The sequence below is a fragment of the Pristis pectinata genome, chromosome 9 (assembly GCF_009764475.1).
Source record: "Pristis pectinata isolate sPriPec2 chromosome 9, sPriPec2.1.pri, whole genome shotgun sequence".
In the NCBI taxonomy this organism is placed as follows: domain Eukaryota; kingdom Metazoa; phylum Chordata; class Chondrichthyes; order Rhinopristiformes; family Pristidae; genus Pristis; species Pristis pectinata.
The window spans coordinates 19925094-19941593 of NC_067413.1; the positions used below are offsets into that span (position 1 = coordinate 19925094).

Here is a 16500-nt window from a genome sequence, read left to right on the forward strand (position 1 = left end):
ACTGTTACTTGGTGAAGGTTCTTGAGCACAAGACCTAAATTACAAGACCAAAAAAGGAATTTTCTCAACATTTTATCCCTTAGGGTGGAATTATCATTTGGTTAAGCCAAAGGAAGATTATGAATTGAATGAATCAACCATCATGGGTCTAAAATAATAGAGATAAGATGTTAGTGAGAATAATGAGTGAGAATAAATCTTTGGTGTTCTTGTGCTGAGTTCCTGAAGGCAGTGTTGGAGTAGGCTGTTGAATGACTTCTGCTAAAAAAAAATCAGAAAATAAATTGCAAATTATATATCCAACATTAAGCATGCAAAATTGTAGTTAGTATTGCTTACCTTTTCTTAATTGAATCTGTTTTCATGTAATTCATAATTTTAGAGTTTTGGGGGCAAACATTTGTGCCCCTGTCTTATGTGATAAATATATGTGGTAATATCTTTCAGAATAAAGCAACAACTTAGAATTTCAGAAACAAAATTCAAAAAGCATTTATTCTAACATTGTGAGTTTACCTCATGAACCTGAGCATATGTTTTTACCCCTTTTCTTTTGTGTGGTCAAAGACAAATATGGGAATGTCTAATACTACACTACATAAGTTATTTTTTTAAATGATAACCTGCTTCAATTGAATGTTTTCAAGGTACTCTCAACTGAGGGACAATCAGAATCCAAACACAAAAATTCCGTCAATATGCTACACATTCTCAACCTCAACAAAACAACAAAAAAGAAGAACTCACTTAGTACCAATCACTCAGCAACTAATGATATCAACAATCCAAATGAAGAATCCTTATCTGCTAATCACTTTGAGAGCCAGTGCAAAGCAGCAGCATCAATGTCATATCAAGGCAATGAGAATGAATTGAAAGAATTTACCCCTAAAAAGCCAATTAAGCTGGCTCCATTAGAGCTCTCTGAAGACATTAGGAAAGCTCAATCTGAAAAGCTCAAAGATGTTCAAATCGAAGCAAAGATGGCTGCAGAAAAACTGGCTACCAGTGGAGCAATCTGCATGGAAAACCAGCTAAAAAAGGTGAGGAATCACAGGCAGCTGGAGAACTTAGAGAAAATAAGACAGGCTGAAAATGCATTACTAGAAAACCAGAAATCTTCAAAATCTCTCAAGCAACAAGCATCATTTCTTCCTGCCAAGATCTCAGATTCCATTATCAACCATAAATTTGGAGAAAAAGCTCTTCCAAATAAACTCTTGGTTCCCATTACAAGCATCGGTGCTAAATCTGAAATGGTGCATGACATACAAAATTATATTCCTGATGGAAATCCCGAAGCAACACATCAGGCTGTAAGAGGGAGAATAAAGAAAGGAAAAGGCCATGAAGGTGAAACACGTGGTCGGTCTAAGCCCTTAAAACCATTACCATTAACCTTTAGCAACGTGAACATCAATGAAGGTTTTAACACTGCAAGCCAGCAGGTGGGAAAAGAAGTCAGTGAGGCAACTAAGCTTCTTAACAATGGAATCAGGAGAAAATGTATAAAATAACTAGTGATTGGTACACTATCAGAAAGTAGATCAGATTAGTACACCTCAGAAGGTTTCCAACAAACTGTGTTGATTTTATATAATTCAAGTTAGTGTACATTGTTGCTTTGAAAAATGTTGACACAACCCTATTGCTCCTGTAACCTGCCAAAGAACTGTGTGACAGCTAAATGTCAATTACTGAGAAGCTGATTATCAAATGTAGCAAAAAAGAACATCTTTGGACCACCATGGTAAGGAATATCTGCTTCACAAGAGATTGGTTCTTCAGTTCACATAATTAATTTTATTTTATCTTGGATTGCAGCTGATACTACTTCTAAATGTGGAGCTGTTGTTGGGACTGAATAATGAAATGAAAAATCTAGATCTAAGTGGAAAATCTGAATAACAAGCAGAAAGCAATTTTGAATATGGTGAAAGGAACACCACAGGCAGTGAACTAATCCCATTAGAAAACTAATCATCCAAATGGAAATTCAGATGTGAATAAAATAGATGATGGCAACTCATTTAAAATTTCAACAAGCTCATTTGTCCCTTACATTATGAATATGCAAGCTTAGTTCAATGTTCCCAGCGATAATTATGTAATTCCTACTGGTTTTACACACCAGAATAGCAATAGGCCAGTTTGAAGACTGAGCTTCAATCACCAGCATATTAAAGTCTGATCTGTTTGGTGGCTTGCAAAGAATTAAATGTAATCTGTGCCAAGTGCACAGGTGGTTCCAAACTGAATGACAAGGAAGTTTCCTCAGAGGAATGGTGAAAATTCAAAGAGATTTACCAAGACTTAGCAAATGGGTGAATTGCAAACAACGTTTAATACTTGAATTACTAAATTCCATTGAATTTCAGGGCCTACTCTTGTATTGATTATAAAATCATACAGATCAGAAGGAGGCCCTTTATCCTATTTGCATTTGCCAATATAATTAAAGGCACCACAATTAAAGCCCTATTAGTTTGCCTCACTCACTTCTTCCTCTTTAATTTTGCAGACTTTATTGGGCATCTGGTTGCCTTTTGAAAGTTATTGCTAAAGTTGATTTCACAAATCTTTTTGACAATGCATGCCAGACCATAACTCAGTGAGTTAAAAAATTCTTTTCTTCTTCCTTCTGTATTAAGAACAGATATGCTACAGGAAATTGTAGGGATATTGGTCCTAGGTTATTTATCACCTTAAACATATTCAGACCGAGAGGTTCAAAGATCAGTTAAAACTTAGTCCTCAGGTGTCATCGGCAAGCTGATGGAGCTGGCAATACAACCAAAGGTAATTCATCTGTTTGAAGTCCAGGTACAAGCCACCTGCCTTGCAGACACTGGGGCCCCAGGGAAGAATGAAGTGGATTTGGAGTGAGCCATTGGAGGAGGTAGGAACTCTTATTGAGTCATGGGAACACACTCCTCCACCAGCTCACAATTTCTATTTTTTTCTTCTTTTTATCATTGACAAATACTGACAAGGACAGGAAAAGCACAGAGAGAGTTTTTTTGTTGCATGTAACATGTGTTTGCTTAAGAGAATTCAGATTAAATACTGTCATTCCAAAGAAGGTTAGGCATTAGTTGAATATTACAGAAAAGAAAAGTATGCATTTATTCTTTTGCTAGACTGATCTCGCACTCAGCATGAAGATAAGCAGTATAACTTACCATGAAATGTTTGAGCATCCCCTATTATCCTCTGCCCACGCCATGGACATTCACCCACAAAATATCAAATCATGTTATACGCTAAAGATGAACTCTCGATCACTCAATCGACCTGGTCGTAGCCCTTGCACTTTACTCATCTACCTGCACTCCACTTTCTCTGTAACCGTGATACTGTATTCTGTATTCTTTTTTTCCCTTTTGTGCTACCTTGATGTACTTAAATATAGTATGATCTGTCTGGATGGCATGCAGACAAAAGCTTTTCACTGTATCTTGGTACATGTGACAATAATAAATCAGTTACCAATTACAAATTACAAATGAATACTTGGAAAAGCTAATAGAACCGGAGTCCAAATCAAGGATAATGTAACTTTCAAACACAATAGCAAGGTTACAAGATAATACTTTATTTTTACTATACAGGTAAAAATATGGCAGACGATGCATCAGAATTCTCAGAAAATTATTCAATTGCATTTAATGAAATAAAAAACAGGGTGTTCTAACAATTCTGCTAGATTATTGTTTCTATGAAATGCATATTCTTCAATGCATTTATCCTTGCATGATGTTTAATGTATTGAATTGAATCATGATTTTTTCCAATATAGTTATTGGAATAAATGTTACCTTTAAATATTCCTGGCATGAAACCTAGAACAATAGGAGTCCACACCTGGATTTAAAGTGTGAAATGTGTTAATCCTATCTGAAAGCATAGCTCTCTATTTATTCATTTTAATTATAAAATTTGTCTTATGGAGACAGTGCTAAGAATTCAGAGATGTGCCATGCAGGAGATTCCTTAGAATATATTATCAAAATACTTTCCCCTATAGCAACATCAAGCTCACCACCACTGTGCACAGGAATATTGTGGGCTCAGTGTTCTCAGCATAAGAGACAGCTCATCAGATGTGAAGATCTGTAACTTTGCAACAATAGGCACTGTGGAAGCAAATTCTACTCTGAGACAAAATGAAAACAAAGAAACATTACATTTACTGTATCTTCTTACTGCCAGGAAAGCCTCTAACACTGTCACAACCAATGTATTGTTTCTTTCAGCTGCTTCCTATTTCTTTGACTTTGCACTTGCTTACAATCAATGGCATCTCTAACTTTGTCAAGTGCTTTTAGCTGTTATGGGCATGAAACAGTAATTCTATTTCTCTCTCCACAGATGCTGACTGACCTGTGGAGTACTTGCAGCATTCTCTGTTTTTATAACCTTTGTTGAGTTCCATTACACTGGCAGTCCTCCAGTATCATGTTAAAGCAGTCACCTAGGCACTGCATTAGGCTTCAATGGGCAAAAACAGTGGTGCTTTTTTGGGAGAAATTGTCAGAAATCCTATCCCTCAGGGGTTTGAATCCTGAATTTTGATGGGTGGAATTAGCAGGTGAAAAAGTTGGGGATCTTTCATTGCATATTTATGTAAGAGCAACCTACTTCTCCATAGCACTTGCCACCATTCTGGTGTCTGGGTCTTGAGATGTGAAGAACGAAGGTTTGAATGGATGTCCAGCAAGACTAAATGGCAGCACATAGCTCAGAAGTCAAGGAAAGGGTACAATGTTCTGAAGTTAGTTTCACTTTTACAGGAGTCAGGAGCTGAGAGTGAGAGCGAAAATTTATAAAAAGGCAAGTCTCATTGATTGGCTAATTGGAGGGCACTTTAACCAATAAAAGGAAGATGAACTTAAGCGGAGCGGCCATTTTGGAGCGATCATTGTGACAGTAGGTCAGTGTAAGAGTGGAGAGTTGAGGCTTTGACTAGAGAGGCTTCAGTGAGGAAGCACAGGTGAGGAGCAGGTAAGGTTTTTAATCTCTTATTCATCCTTAGCACCTGACTCAGTGTAGGCAGGATGGCAGTCAGGGTAGTGGAATGGTCGTCCTGCAAGAGTTGGGAAGTCAGGGAATCTCACAGTCTCCCTGGTGACTACATCTGTGGGAAGGGCACCCAGCTGCAGCTCCTGATAGACCAGATCAAGGAACCGGTGCTGGAGTTCGATGCACTCAGGATCATCTGGGATTCCGACAACATCATAGATGAGACTTTTACTGAGGTGGTCATACCCAAGGTACAGGCTTCAGATAGATGGGTGACCACCAGGAAAAGCAAGGGGGGGTGGGGGTGGTAGTCAGACAGTACAGGGTTCCACTGTGGCCATTCCCCTCACTAACAGGTGAGGAGCCGGTAAGGTTTTTTTTAATTTCTGAATACTATTGAGGGGGGTGATCCTTCAGGGGCGAGCAGCAGCAGTCAGGTCTCTGGCGCTGTGACCGGCTCTGAGGCTCAGAAGGAAAGGGTGCAGTCAGACAGGGCGATAGTGATAGGACACTCAATAGTGAGGGGGACAGACAGGAGATTCTGTGGCCGCAGAAGAGACACCAGGATGGTGCGTTGCCTCCCGGGTGCCAGGGTCAAGGATGTGGGGGGCAGAACTTTCTTGAGGGGGAGGGCGAACAACCAGAGGTCATTGTACATGTTTGTACGACATAGGTAAAACAAGGGGTGAGGTCCTGCAGAATGAGTATAGGGAGTTAGGAAAGAAGTTAGGAAGTCAATGACAAGGTAATTAACAACCGATAATACTCATTTGCTTATAAGACCCAAGGAGCCATCAGTCTTTACTATAGGCAATGGTACATCCACCTATGAGAGGGGCTTATTTTCTCAGTCTCTAGCTCATCAGAGAAAGCCAATGCAGTGCAGCAACATGGGTTGCAAGAACACTTGCAGTTAGCATGCAGTACAATGATGGTGTCGGTCAGCTGCCCACTGAAATTTGTCGGAATGAGGTTCTAGCTATAAAACAAAATGCAAATGTTCTTAATATTTGTCAGATAAATAATGAGCGCACATAGTATATTTAAGCTAATCACATTTTTAACTAATCCCATTGAAATATAAGACACTTCAGCTGTATTACCTGTCAACAATGCTTGATTCTTGAAAAGCTGTCACTCACAATATGACGAATTAATCTGTCTAATGTTTCAGACAGCTGCAAGCCATCGCTGTCTCTTATAAGCCCAACGTTATGTGTTACTAGCTACACAGCTGCCTGTCAAAGGTCATTACCCCTAAGTATCAGATATATGTAATACTACATCAGTTCCCCAAGGCATCCCAAAGCATAATATTATTAAGGGCTTTTCTTCTAAAGAACTGAATCATTGGTATGCGGCAACCAAGTAATGGACAATCCTGGTCAGAAAATCTATTGTTGTCACCAAATAACACATAGAGTTTTTTCATGTATCCAAAAATACAAATGTACGTCTTATCCAAAAGCCGTACTTTCAAAAATACCACACTGGTGGCAGGCTACAGTTTCATTTTGGGCTTGAAGTAAATCTGCCACCTCTGTTGCCCTGGCAGAACTGTGACTGTAGACCCACTTCAATTTGGCTGATGCATAACTAGCTTCTGAAAAGGGCAAAGCAAGACTCTCATTTCAAGGGAAATTGAGGACGAGAAGAAAATGCTGGCCTCATTAATAAAGGCTAGAGATTGGATTGGAAAACAGTCCCAGCCTATCCAATCTCTCCTTATAACTCAACCCCTCCAGGGGTTGTGAACCTCTTCTGCACCTCCTCTACCTTAATTACATCTTTCCTATGGTATGGCAACCAGATATGGCACACAATATTCCGAGTGCAATCTCACCAAAGTTTTGTTTAGAAATAGAATGGTGTAAAATGATTAGGTGCATGAAATAGTGATATTAGCTGAAGATAAAAGTGTGAGAGTGCAAATAAATAATATAGACAAACAAGTGTGTGAATAGTTAGTGGGCTGGGGGCACATTAGGCAAAGGTAAAGAGGAAAACCTATAAAGCAAAACCTACAAAACCAGGAAAGCAGAGTAGGTTTTGGGCGTCAGGAAGTTTTGGAAAAGAACTGAGATTCTAACCACTAATTATGTTCCAGACACTCACTCCTATAGTTTAAAACTGTTTCATTGAATGATTCCATTCTATGTAATGGCCAAATAATTAATTCACTTCTGTAGCATTGTTTAACAGCATACTATTGCACTGTTCAACCATTTGTTACTGAATGTTTCTTAGAGATGAGATAAAATCACATACATTTTCTCTCTTCCAGTTAGCACTAATAGTGTTTTTTTTCCACTTTGCATCGGTGACAAATCGACTTTGATATACTTGAGATCTCTGCAGACAATGACACTGGGAAAAAAATAGCTGCCATGATCTGTGTAAAGAATTTTTTGTTATACACATTTCTCATCAGCGGTCTTGCATTAAACTAAAAGTAATCACTCATATCATGCCATCAGTTCCTTACTTACAGATACGAATGTCAGCTGTTTAGATGAAGTTGCAAAATAATGATCACAGGAAATAAGAAATGTGTGTTTTATTGCTGTTCTTTATGTTTCTCCTCTTGAAAGTAAGTTATATGGGAGGTGTGAAAAGGCTGAGTCTGTCTCTTTCTACTCTTGTTATTATTCTTTCTTCATGACCCCTGCTTTTTTTGCCAAAGAGTCTTTGCAAACATGTGTGTTGGTCTACAAACTTGAGGAGACTCAACATAAGGTCATTCAGGCACTAATGGTGATCTGGAGTCTGTTCTCAATCTGATGGCTGCAACTGCATGCTCGGGAGCAGCTGCTGGACAGTGGTTTGGGAGGAATTACATTGAATGACATAGGGCCAAAATCTGGACAGTAGTCCCAAATTTTGTCTGGGACTTCTATTGACCTATATGAGTGACAGATGCCAGGGTATTAGCCACTCTGCCCCATTGCTCGAATTACAGTGTCCAACTGTGGCGTCTGATTATACTGAGATTTCCTAGCATCATGCTGGGGAATCTACCTCTCTCATCATACCCATCCAAAACAGGAGTAAATCAGTGTTCTTATTTATATGTAAAAGGATTTCTGAGCTGGAGATTAGGAGAAGAAAAGTGATTTACAATCTTTATTCTTACTTATTTTATTTAATTTGTAGTGATTTGATGAGTTTTCATTTATGTTCCAAAAATGATTGGGCCTTATCATTCTCACACTTGCAGTGCTTTCTATTCCTGGGGCTACTTTTCACTGCTTTGTTGGTCCAAACATCCTCCAGAACTTGCTGTTGCAGTCAGCTAGTGAAGTGGAGCAGTAGCCAAGGGTGCTGAGGTCCACCTTCACCGCAGCATGATGGTCTTTTGACAACTCACTGATGTTAGACACCTTTTATTAACTCGTGTTAAATGTCTCTGATAATCAGGGATGACAGTTCAAAACAATTGAAAAAGTACATAAAAATTAGAAGTGATTAAACAAATAAAAAACACAACTTTACTTATATACTTGTTTAAGTGTTAGAAAGCAAGTAAAAATATTAAGATTAAGTAAAATAAAGGAAAATAAACAAATCACTTGTCAATCCAGAATGGTGAGCCCCCATTCAAATGAATGTGGCCACCATTATAAATACCAGCTGTGACAAGCTTAAAGTTAAGAGGCCGGATAGGAATTGCATCCAGCCCCTTCCTCTAGAACCTTCATTCTCCACCTCCAGACCAATGACCAAGTTCAGAGCAGGGGTCAGATATTCTGTCTCTTGACTGTCAGCTTATTCCTGACTTCTGTGTTGCTAATGCACATGTGTACAAGTCAGGAAGGAGTTTATCCATACACTGTATAATCAGGCTCATTAACTTCTCTTTATAATTATTTGAATTTACTTAATAGTTTTTTAATTAGTCTGGATATCATACACATTTAAAAAGTTTCACATGGCTGGATAGGTTGGACAGATTCCACCCCCAGGTTTGCCTTCTGTCTCCTGCTAGGAGCTGGGCCTCAGGGGTATATCACCTCAACGGACACCTCCTGGGTGCAGAGGATCCAGTTGGTCAGCCTTCCAAGTCTCCCCTAGGTAGGTGCAAGTGGGTGGAGACTTTGGGTAGTGAGTTGGGGTCATAGCTCGATTTGCCCCATAGTACTTATAGCACATCAACAGGCTATTGAGTTGAGCAGCACAATGCTGGTGTTCATTTTCCACATCAGCCTGCTACCATTATATTTCACCTTGCCGTATCATCATTATCAATTCTACCAGGAATTTTCCCATTCTTCATGGAGCAGAATTGAGCCAAAGTCCAGAGCTCCAGTTGGTGTCTCCTGAAATGGCTTCACATGGATTTCAATTCAATGGCAATTATGGATGGGCAAGAAATGAAGCCTTGCTGGGGCTGTCTACAAGCTGAGGGGAAAAAAAAGAGTAAACCCAACCAGTCCCCATCTATCAAAAGCCATATTTTAGATTTCTTGTGTATGAGTTCACCTTAATTTGAGTCACATCATTGTGCTGAACCAAGAATATCAAATATTGCTGTCCTTGTTTTTGTGAAGCTTTTAAAACCGATAACATTGAGAGCATTGGAGTGATCATATCTAACAAAATAAAACAAAATATAATATTAACAGAGGGATAATCATGAACAACAGATGTTTCAAAGATTGTGGTAACAATTGTTAACACTGAGGTCTCTTGAATTACTAATATATTAAGAGGCAGATATTCAGGGTATACTCAGTGCAGCAAGGATGGATATCATCCAAATCAACGGAGGATTTGTGCAGCCAATGATTCTTTTTTATTGCAGTTTTTATTTAATGGATCTTAATGGTGAAAATGAAGTTTTTCAACACATTGGATTTAGCGTCCAGTGCAAGCGTTCTTCGATCAGGCAACCTGGGTTAACTGAACATGTAAGATCTGTTGATGGATGCATTAGCAGTAAATTTAACCAGAGTTGCTAGTGCTCTCTCATTATAATTTCTGCCTCTAACTAAGAATTATTAATCATGTACAAATTATTTCATGACTTCCCGATCCTTGTAATTTTCGCATGTTCAGAGATCTTATCTTCCTTCGACTCGGACCTCTTCATTTATCTCGCTCGCTTTCTCCACCACTGGCAGTTTGATTTGATGTCGCGGGATTAGAGCAAGGTACTGTACGCTTCTGAAGACAACATCATCCAGTTGCCGAACAACGCCGTGACAGCTTTCAATATTTACCAGAAACAGCCGAATGTCTGTTGCAATGGCTGGTACTTCCAATGATGTACCATTCTTTTCAAAGTTAGACAAGACAGTGAGATCCAGCCCAAGAGTGCGGAATACTGCAGCATATTCTGAACCAGCATTAAGCATCTCATACTTTCTGTTGCATCGACTGAATTAACGTGGGCAATATATTTATTTCAAAGGTAGGAATTTAAATACGGTATCAACACAATAAAAACATTAGCCCAGATCTCTTAGTGAATTCAAATATAAATATCTGGATTTTTTAATATAATAATTTATTCATTACGGTAAATTCATTAAACCTCACATTGTATCATTAAAACTGTGGCAACTTGTGAACTCCTGAAACCAAATCGGTTTTATTGCATTTTTAAGCCGTAACACAAGGTGGCGCGTTTTCTCCGCATTGTCATCAGAAAACTGGATTATCACTTGAAGAAATTGTCAGTTCTGAAATATAATAACAGTTTCCGGCCAAATTGCTGATATATAGTTACAATTTTATTAAACTTCGAAAGATGGAGGCAGCGAAATGAAGCAAATCTCATTAACCAACTCAGGAGGGCAATTGTGCTCTCTGTTTAATGGATTAGATATGGGATGGTTTCAGATACACAAGGACCAAAATACCCCAAAGTTTGCTATAATTGGATGGGCTGACAGTCTGGTTACTCCAGGCACTGCCGCTGAAACTTAATACAGTGACACTGCCCCAATCTAGTAGGACTGAAAATGATCAAGAGATGAGGGATTTACTGAAGGAAGAAAAGGAAACAGTGAAAGGCAACATTCATTTTTCACAGATTGTGAAAATTGTGTGTAACTGGGTCGACTTCTGCGTGTGATTTTACAATTCAGTCAAACTCGTGTCTCTTGGAAAAGTTTGGCCGCTTGGATTGTGATGGGAGAAGTGTCACTTTAACAGATCTGAACTGAGAGGAGTGTTTTATCTGTTGCCTTTTGCTTTATGATTTTTTTCCCCCATGATCATTAAAACTTGACGTTGGGACTTCTTTTCAAGAGAAACTGCTGCAGGTAAGAATCTGAAACAAATCCCATTCTTTAATCCTTTATGTCAAAGGATGATCCTCTCATGAGATTTCCTTACAGGTTGGTGGATTGCCAAGTTTAAATTGGATCTTTTTTTAATGTTTAGTGCAGCGTCTATTTGTTTGCATAACGTATTTCAATAATTATCCAGTTGGGTTTGTGTAACCATTTATTTTAAACTAAGTGTTTTTGCTTTACGTTCGATAGACTCATGTGATGTAATGTTGTGTTTCCCATGAGTGTCGAGGACGCTTGGTACAGTGTAAATTCGGGAACACTGTTTAGTATTAAGTACAAATTATTTCTCGGCTGCCTGTTTGCTTCTGGACGTGAAAAGCAAACTTTGTTAAGAGAATGCTGTCAGCATTGATTGAAGGCAAATTCCTCACGTTTGTAGTACCAAGTTTTCTAGTAATCTCAAGGAGACTCTGAGACGCTGCGTCCAGTAACTCGACAGATCATGAGAGTGCTATTGTAGCTGTATATAACCGAGAGGCCAATATAACTCCGGCAAAAAAAATGTTGTAAGCCGTTTTTAGAATGATCTCGATGCATATGTGTGTTTGTTGTAGGTTTATAACTTGCAAATGCGTTTCTGAAGGCAGCGCTTCCTCTTTTGGGCGCCCAGTTGTCATTAGAAGTCAAAGGCAGAACATAATACTCTGCGCTGCCGCTTGCAGAAAATACACAACCTCAGAAAGAATAGCCGTTCCTCATTAAGATAACATTTCTGTTCCCAAACGAGGGTTTCCATAGTAACCCGCCTCCTGCCCCAATTACCTGCTAGGTCTTGTGTCAGAGGTCATAATGTTTCACTCCGGGTTTATCCCATGACCTATCTAAATGCGGGGGCTCGTGTTGGAGATTACTTTTTTTCAGGCTCAGGTAAATGCAAAGTGTGTTGGAGGTTGTGGCCTTTTATGTTGAGTCAGAGTGGCAAAGTGTAAATTAGCACCCAGGGCGTGGTTAGGATGCTATTTTAAAATACCAAATCGAGTGCATTGGTACAATGGAGTGGAGGGGATTTCAAATCATTGTAACTCTTGTAGGGAGTCAGAAGATAGCGAGTTTTGTGTTTCAGTGTGCAGCCTTTTTGCACTCAATAGGAAGGTTGTCACAAGTGTGTTCCAATCCTCATCACTCTGCCTTTCTATGTACGCGTTACTTTTCATTTCTTTGAACTTAGCTTTCATCTTCATTCTGACTCCAGCACATCCATTACTTAATGTCTTAGAGTCATAGAGTTGTACTGCACAGAAACAGGCCCTTCAGCCCACCAGGTCCATGCCAACCTTCTCCCATTGGGCAGAAGATACAAAAGCCTCAAAGTACATATCATCAGGCTCAAGGACAGCTTCTATCCTGCTGTTATAAGACTATTGAACAGTTCCCTAATATGATAAAATGGACTCTTGACCTCACAATCTACCTCATTATGACCTTGCACCTTTCTGTCAACCTGCACTGCACTTTCTTTGTAGCTGTTAGAGTTTATTCTGCATTCTGTTATTGTTTTACCTTGTACTACCTCAATGCACTGTGGAATGAATTGATCTGTATGAACGGTATACAAGACAAGTTTTTCACTGTACCTCCGTACAAATGACAATAATAAACCAATTCCAATAGTGTCTGCTTCTGCCATGGCCCCTTTCAGTGCATTTCAGGACCCATCATTTTCTGTGTAAAAAAACTTACCCTGAACATCCCCTTTAAACTTTCCCCCTCTAACCTGAAAGCTGCTTCCTCTGGTATTTGACATTTCTGACTATCTAGCTTATATATGCTTTTATAAACCTCTATCAGGTCCTCCCTCAGCCTCTGACACTCCAGATAAAACAATCCAAGTTTGTCCAACTTCTCCTTATAGCTAATATTCTCTAATCGGGACAGCATCCTGGTGAAACACTTCTGCCCTCTCTCCAAAGCCTCCACATCCTTCCTGTAATGGGGCGACCAGAATTGCATGCAATACTCCAAATGCGGCCTAACTAAAGTTTTATACAGCTGCAACATGACTTCTTGCCTCTTGTACTCAGTGCCCGGCCCGATGAAGCCAAGCATGCTCTACGCCTTCTTTACCACCCTATCTACTTGTATTGCCATTTTCAGGGAGATATGAACTCCAGCACCTTCTCTGGCAGTGAGTTCCAGACATCAATCACTCTCTGTAAAAAAAAACTTTCCCCTCAAATCCTTTCTAAGGCTCCTTCCTCTTACCTCAAATCTATGCCTTCTAGTTTTTGATACCATACTACAGACCCATACCATGTAAAGGTCAGATTACAAATGTTCCAGGATTCAGCCACTAGGAGGTACAATAAACCAGATAGCCTGACTGCCCATCAGTTTCTCGTTTTCCTGTGCTACTGATTTCCCTGTAACTTATTCTCTCACACATGCCCATCAACTTGCCCCTTTCCCTGATTCTACTACTACCTACCTGAAATAATGCTTTAACTGCGCAAAATTCTAGTTTGATCAAACTTGTTATAATGTATTTGGTTACAGGTACTGCACCTCGGAAAGTTATGCAGAAAATCAACAGAAACTATTCTATTTTTATATATTAAATGCAGTCAGCAGAGCTATTGACTAACTGAAGAAAGTGTCTGAAGATAAAACCTCAAATCCAGCACAATAGTGTGGTCTACCAGGCAGCAATGATTCCTGCCCTCCTATATTCTTCTAAGATTTGGACTACATATGAAAAGCACCTCAAGACTTTGGAGAAAGATCACCAATGGTGTCTGTAAAATCCTCCAAATTCACTGGAAGGATAAGAGAACCAATATCAATGTCCTCTCCCAGGTCAACATCCCCAACATTGAGGCCCTGAGGACCTATCACCTCTGTTGGGCAGGCAATGTTGCTCCCTTGTGTGACTCCCAAAACAGTCTATTCTGAGCACTGGAAGAAATCACTGGAGAGAGAGAGGAAAAGGTTCAATAATATATCCAAAAGCCTTGGAAAAATCCAACATCTTCCTGGCTCATAACTGCTCAACGTGGAGAAGGAACATGGAACAAAAAGTCCATGAATTGGGAGCACATGGAAGACCAGCATAAACAACAAGTGTACTCCCTCAGAAACTATCCATCTATCTTATGTGGCATCTCCTGTTACTTATATTGCGGCGTCTGCGGGTCCCAAATTAGTACCTCCACTAGACTGGGCCATGATGTTATAGTGAGATTAGTTGGTCTCTCTGAAGGATCTTACAGCGTACATGGAGAAGCAAGAGTTGGCTGATTTTCTCTTCAGGCTTCTGAATCCCTGTATACATTGTTGGCACATTAACATTTTATTAAAGGAATCTTTCTATAGCACACTAGTTAAAAATAAATTTTGCTCTAGGGTATAATCAGAGGGCTTGTCTGTTTTCTATTATGGATGTTAAGTAGATCCATTGTCAACATTATTTTGGAAACCACACTAACCATTTGAATCTTTGAGCATTACCACATCTGTTTAATCATAAAAAGTTTTTTGGTACAGAAGTTACAAAATGACAGAGACTGAAGCAAGGATCCTTATTGAAAATAATAAAAGGGTTCAATATAATAGATATAAGCACTCAATTTCTCTTTCTAGACAAGCCCAAAATAAGGTGACAAGTACTTAGAATTAGAACTTGGTAATTTAGTAGAAAAATTGGTTAAGATTTTTACACAGATTGATTTATCATTTTGTTCTGGCTATGTTCTCACCTCTGGGTCAGAAGGTTGTACATTTACTCACAAAAGCTGAAGTTATTATCCCAGCTGGCATTCCATCGCAATCTTCCCGAAAGATTCAATCTTTAAGGTGACATTTAAACAAAAGTTCTGCCTGTCCTTTCAGTTGGAAGTAAAAGATCCAACGGTATTATTTGAAGAACAAAAGTATAGGCATTAGGGTAAATTTTCATCCTTTCAGGTGGAGAATTAAGGAGCACCTGGCTGGCAACTAGAAAGGCAAATGTAAGAGGGAAGCTTGCATGCTGATGAAAAACTCTATTGGCTATTCCTTACATTGTACAAGGAACTAGACCTCGACAATATTCAAGCATGTGCTGATGAGTGCCAAGTAAAATTAACGTCTCAAATGTGTGGGGGAATGACCAACTCCAACAAGCGAATCTAACCACGAACACTTGGAATTCAGTGGCATTGCCATCACAAATTCCCCCATTATCAACACCCTTGGGGAAAGGGAATGGGGCATCACCAATGACTGGAAACTCAACTGAACCAGGTACATAAATACTGTGACTACAAGAGCAGTTCAGAGGCTGGGTATTCTGCAAGAAATGACTTACCTCCTGACAGCCCAAAGCCAATTGCTCATCTATAAGTCACAATTCAGGAGCATGATGGAATACTCTCCAGCAGCTTTCAGGAAGCTCAATATCATTCTGGACAAAGCAGTCAGCTTGATTGGTGTCCCATTCACTACCCTATATATTCATTCTCTTTGTCATTTGTGCACAATGGCTGCAGCAGTGTCTGCTATCTACAAAATGCACCACCATTACTCACCCAGGCTACTACAACAACAGGTCCCTAATCCACAACTTCTAACACCAAGGCCAGCAGGTGTATGGGAGGACCACCATTTACAGGTTCTGCATAATGCACTCCATCCTCACTTGGAAATATATTTCTGCCTATAATCATTGTTGGGTGTAAATCCTGGATTCCGTCCCCAGCAACACAATGGGAGGACATTCACTGAAGGATTGCAGCAGTTCATGAAAATGGTTCACCACACCTTCTCAACAACACAAAATACACTGCTGGCCCCTCTATGCTGAAGCTTTGATGATGGGTTGGTTGCACTGGTGCAGAAACAGTGAACCCATTCAGTCAATAGAGGGGCAGCTGTGAGGGGGGGGAAGGGTGAATATGTTAATTTATGAATTTGTTAAATTAATCAACCTGAGTTAATTTTTTAATTTTGTGTTTTAGCATTTTTACTTCTTAAACTTCAGTAAATGTTAACAGATTTTGATTGAGTACTATTGTTGAATAAATTAATATTGTGAATTTTGTATGTCAGGGACATTGAGAAATATTCATTGTTTTTGGCAACCAGCAGAGCCTGAGGTGGAGCTTACACTGATATGAATGTTCTTTTCAGCTGTGTCTTGAATGTTAGTGAAGTAGAGCTGCTGGAGGAACTCAGCAGGTCAGGCAGCATCTGTGGAGTGAAATGG

At 39.4% G+C, this 16500-nt stretch overlaps 1 protein-coding gene across 1 annotated transcript in view; it reads left to right on the forward strand.

Moving 5' to 3' along the window:
* Positions 1-698: 698 nt before the first annotated feature.
* LOC127574444 (collagen alpha-1(XXII) chain-like) overlaps positions 699-16500 on the forward strand; it is a 241751-nt gene continuing 225949 nt past the window's right edge. The window contains exon 1 of the mRNA XM_052023460.1: positions 699-1448. Within this exon, the coding sequence (XP_051879420.1) occupies positions 699-1448 (750 nt within the window). The remainder of the gene's footprint in view (positions 1449-16500) is intronic.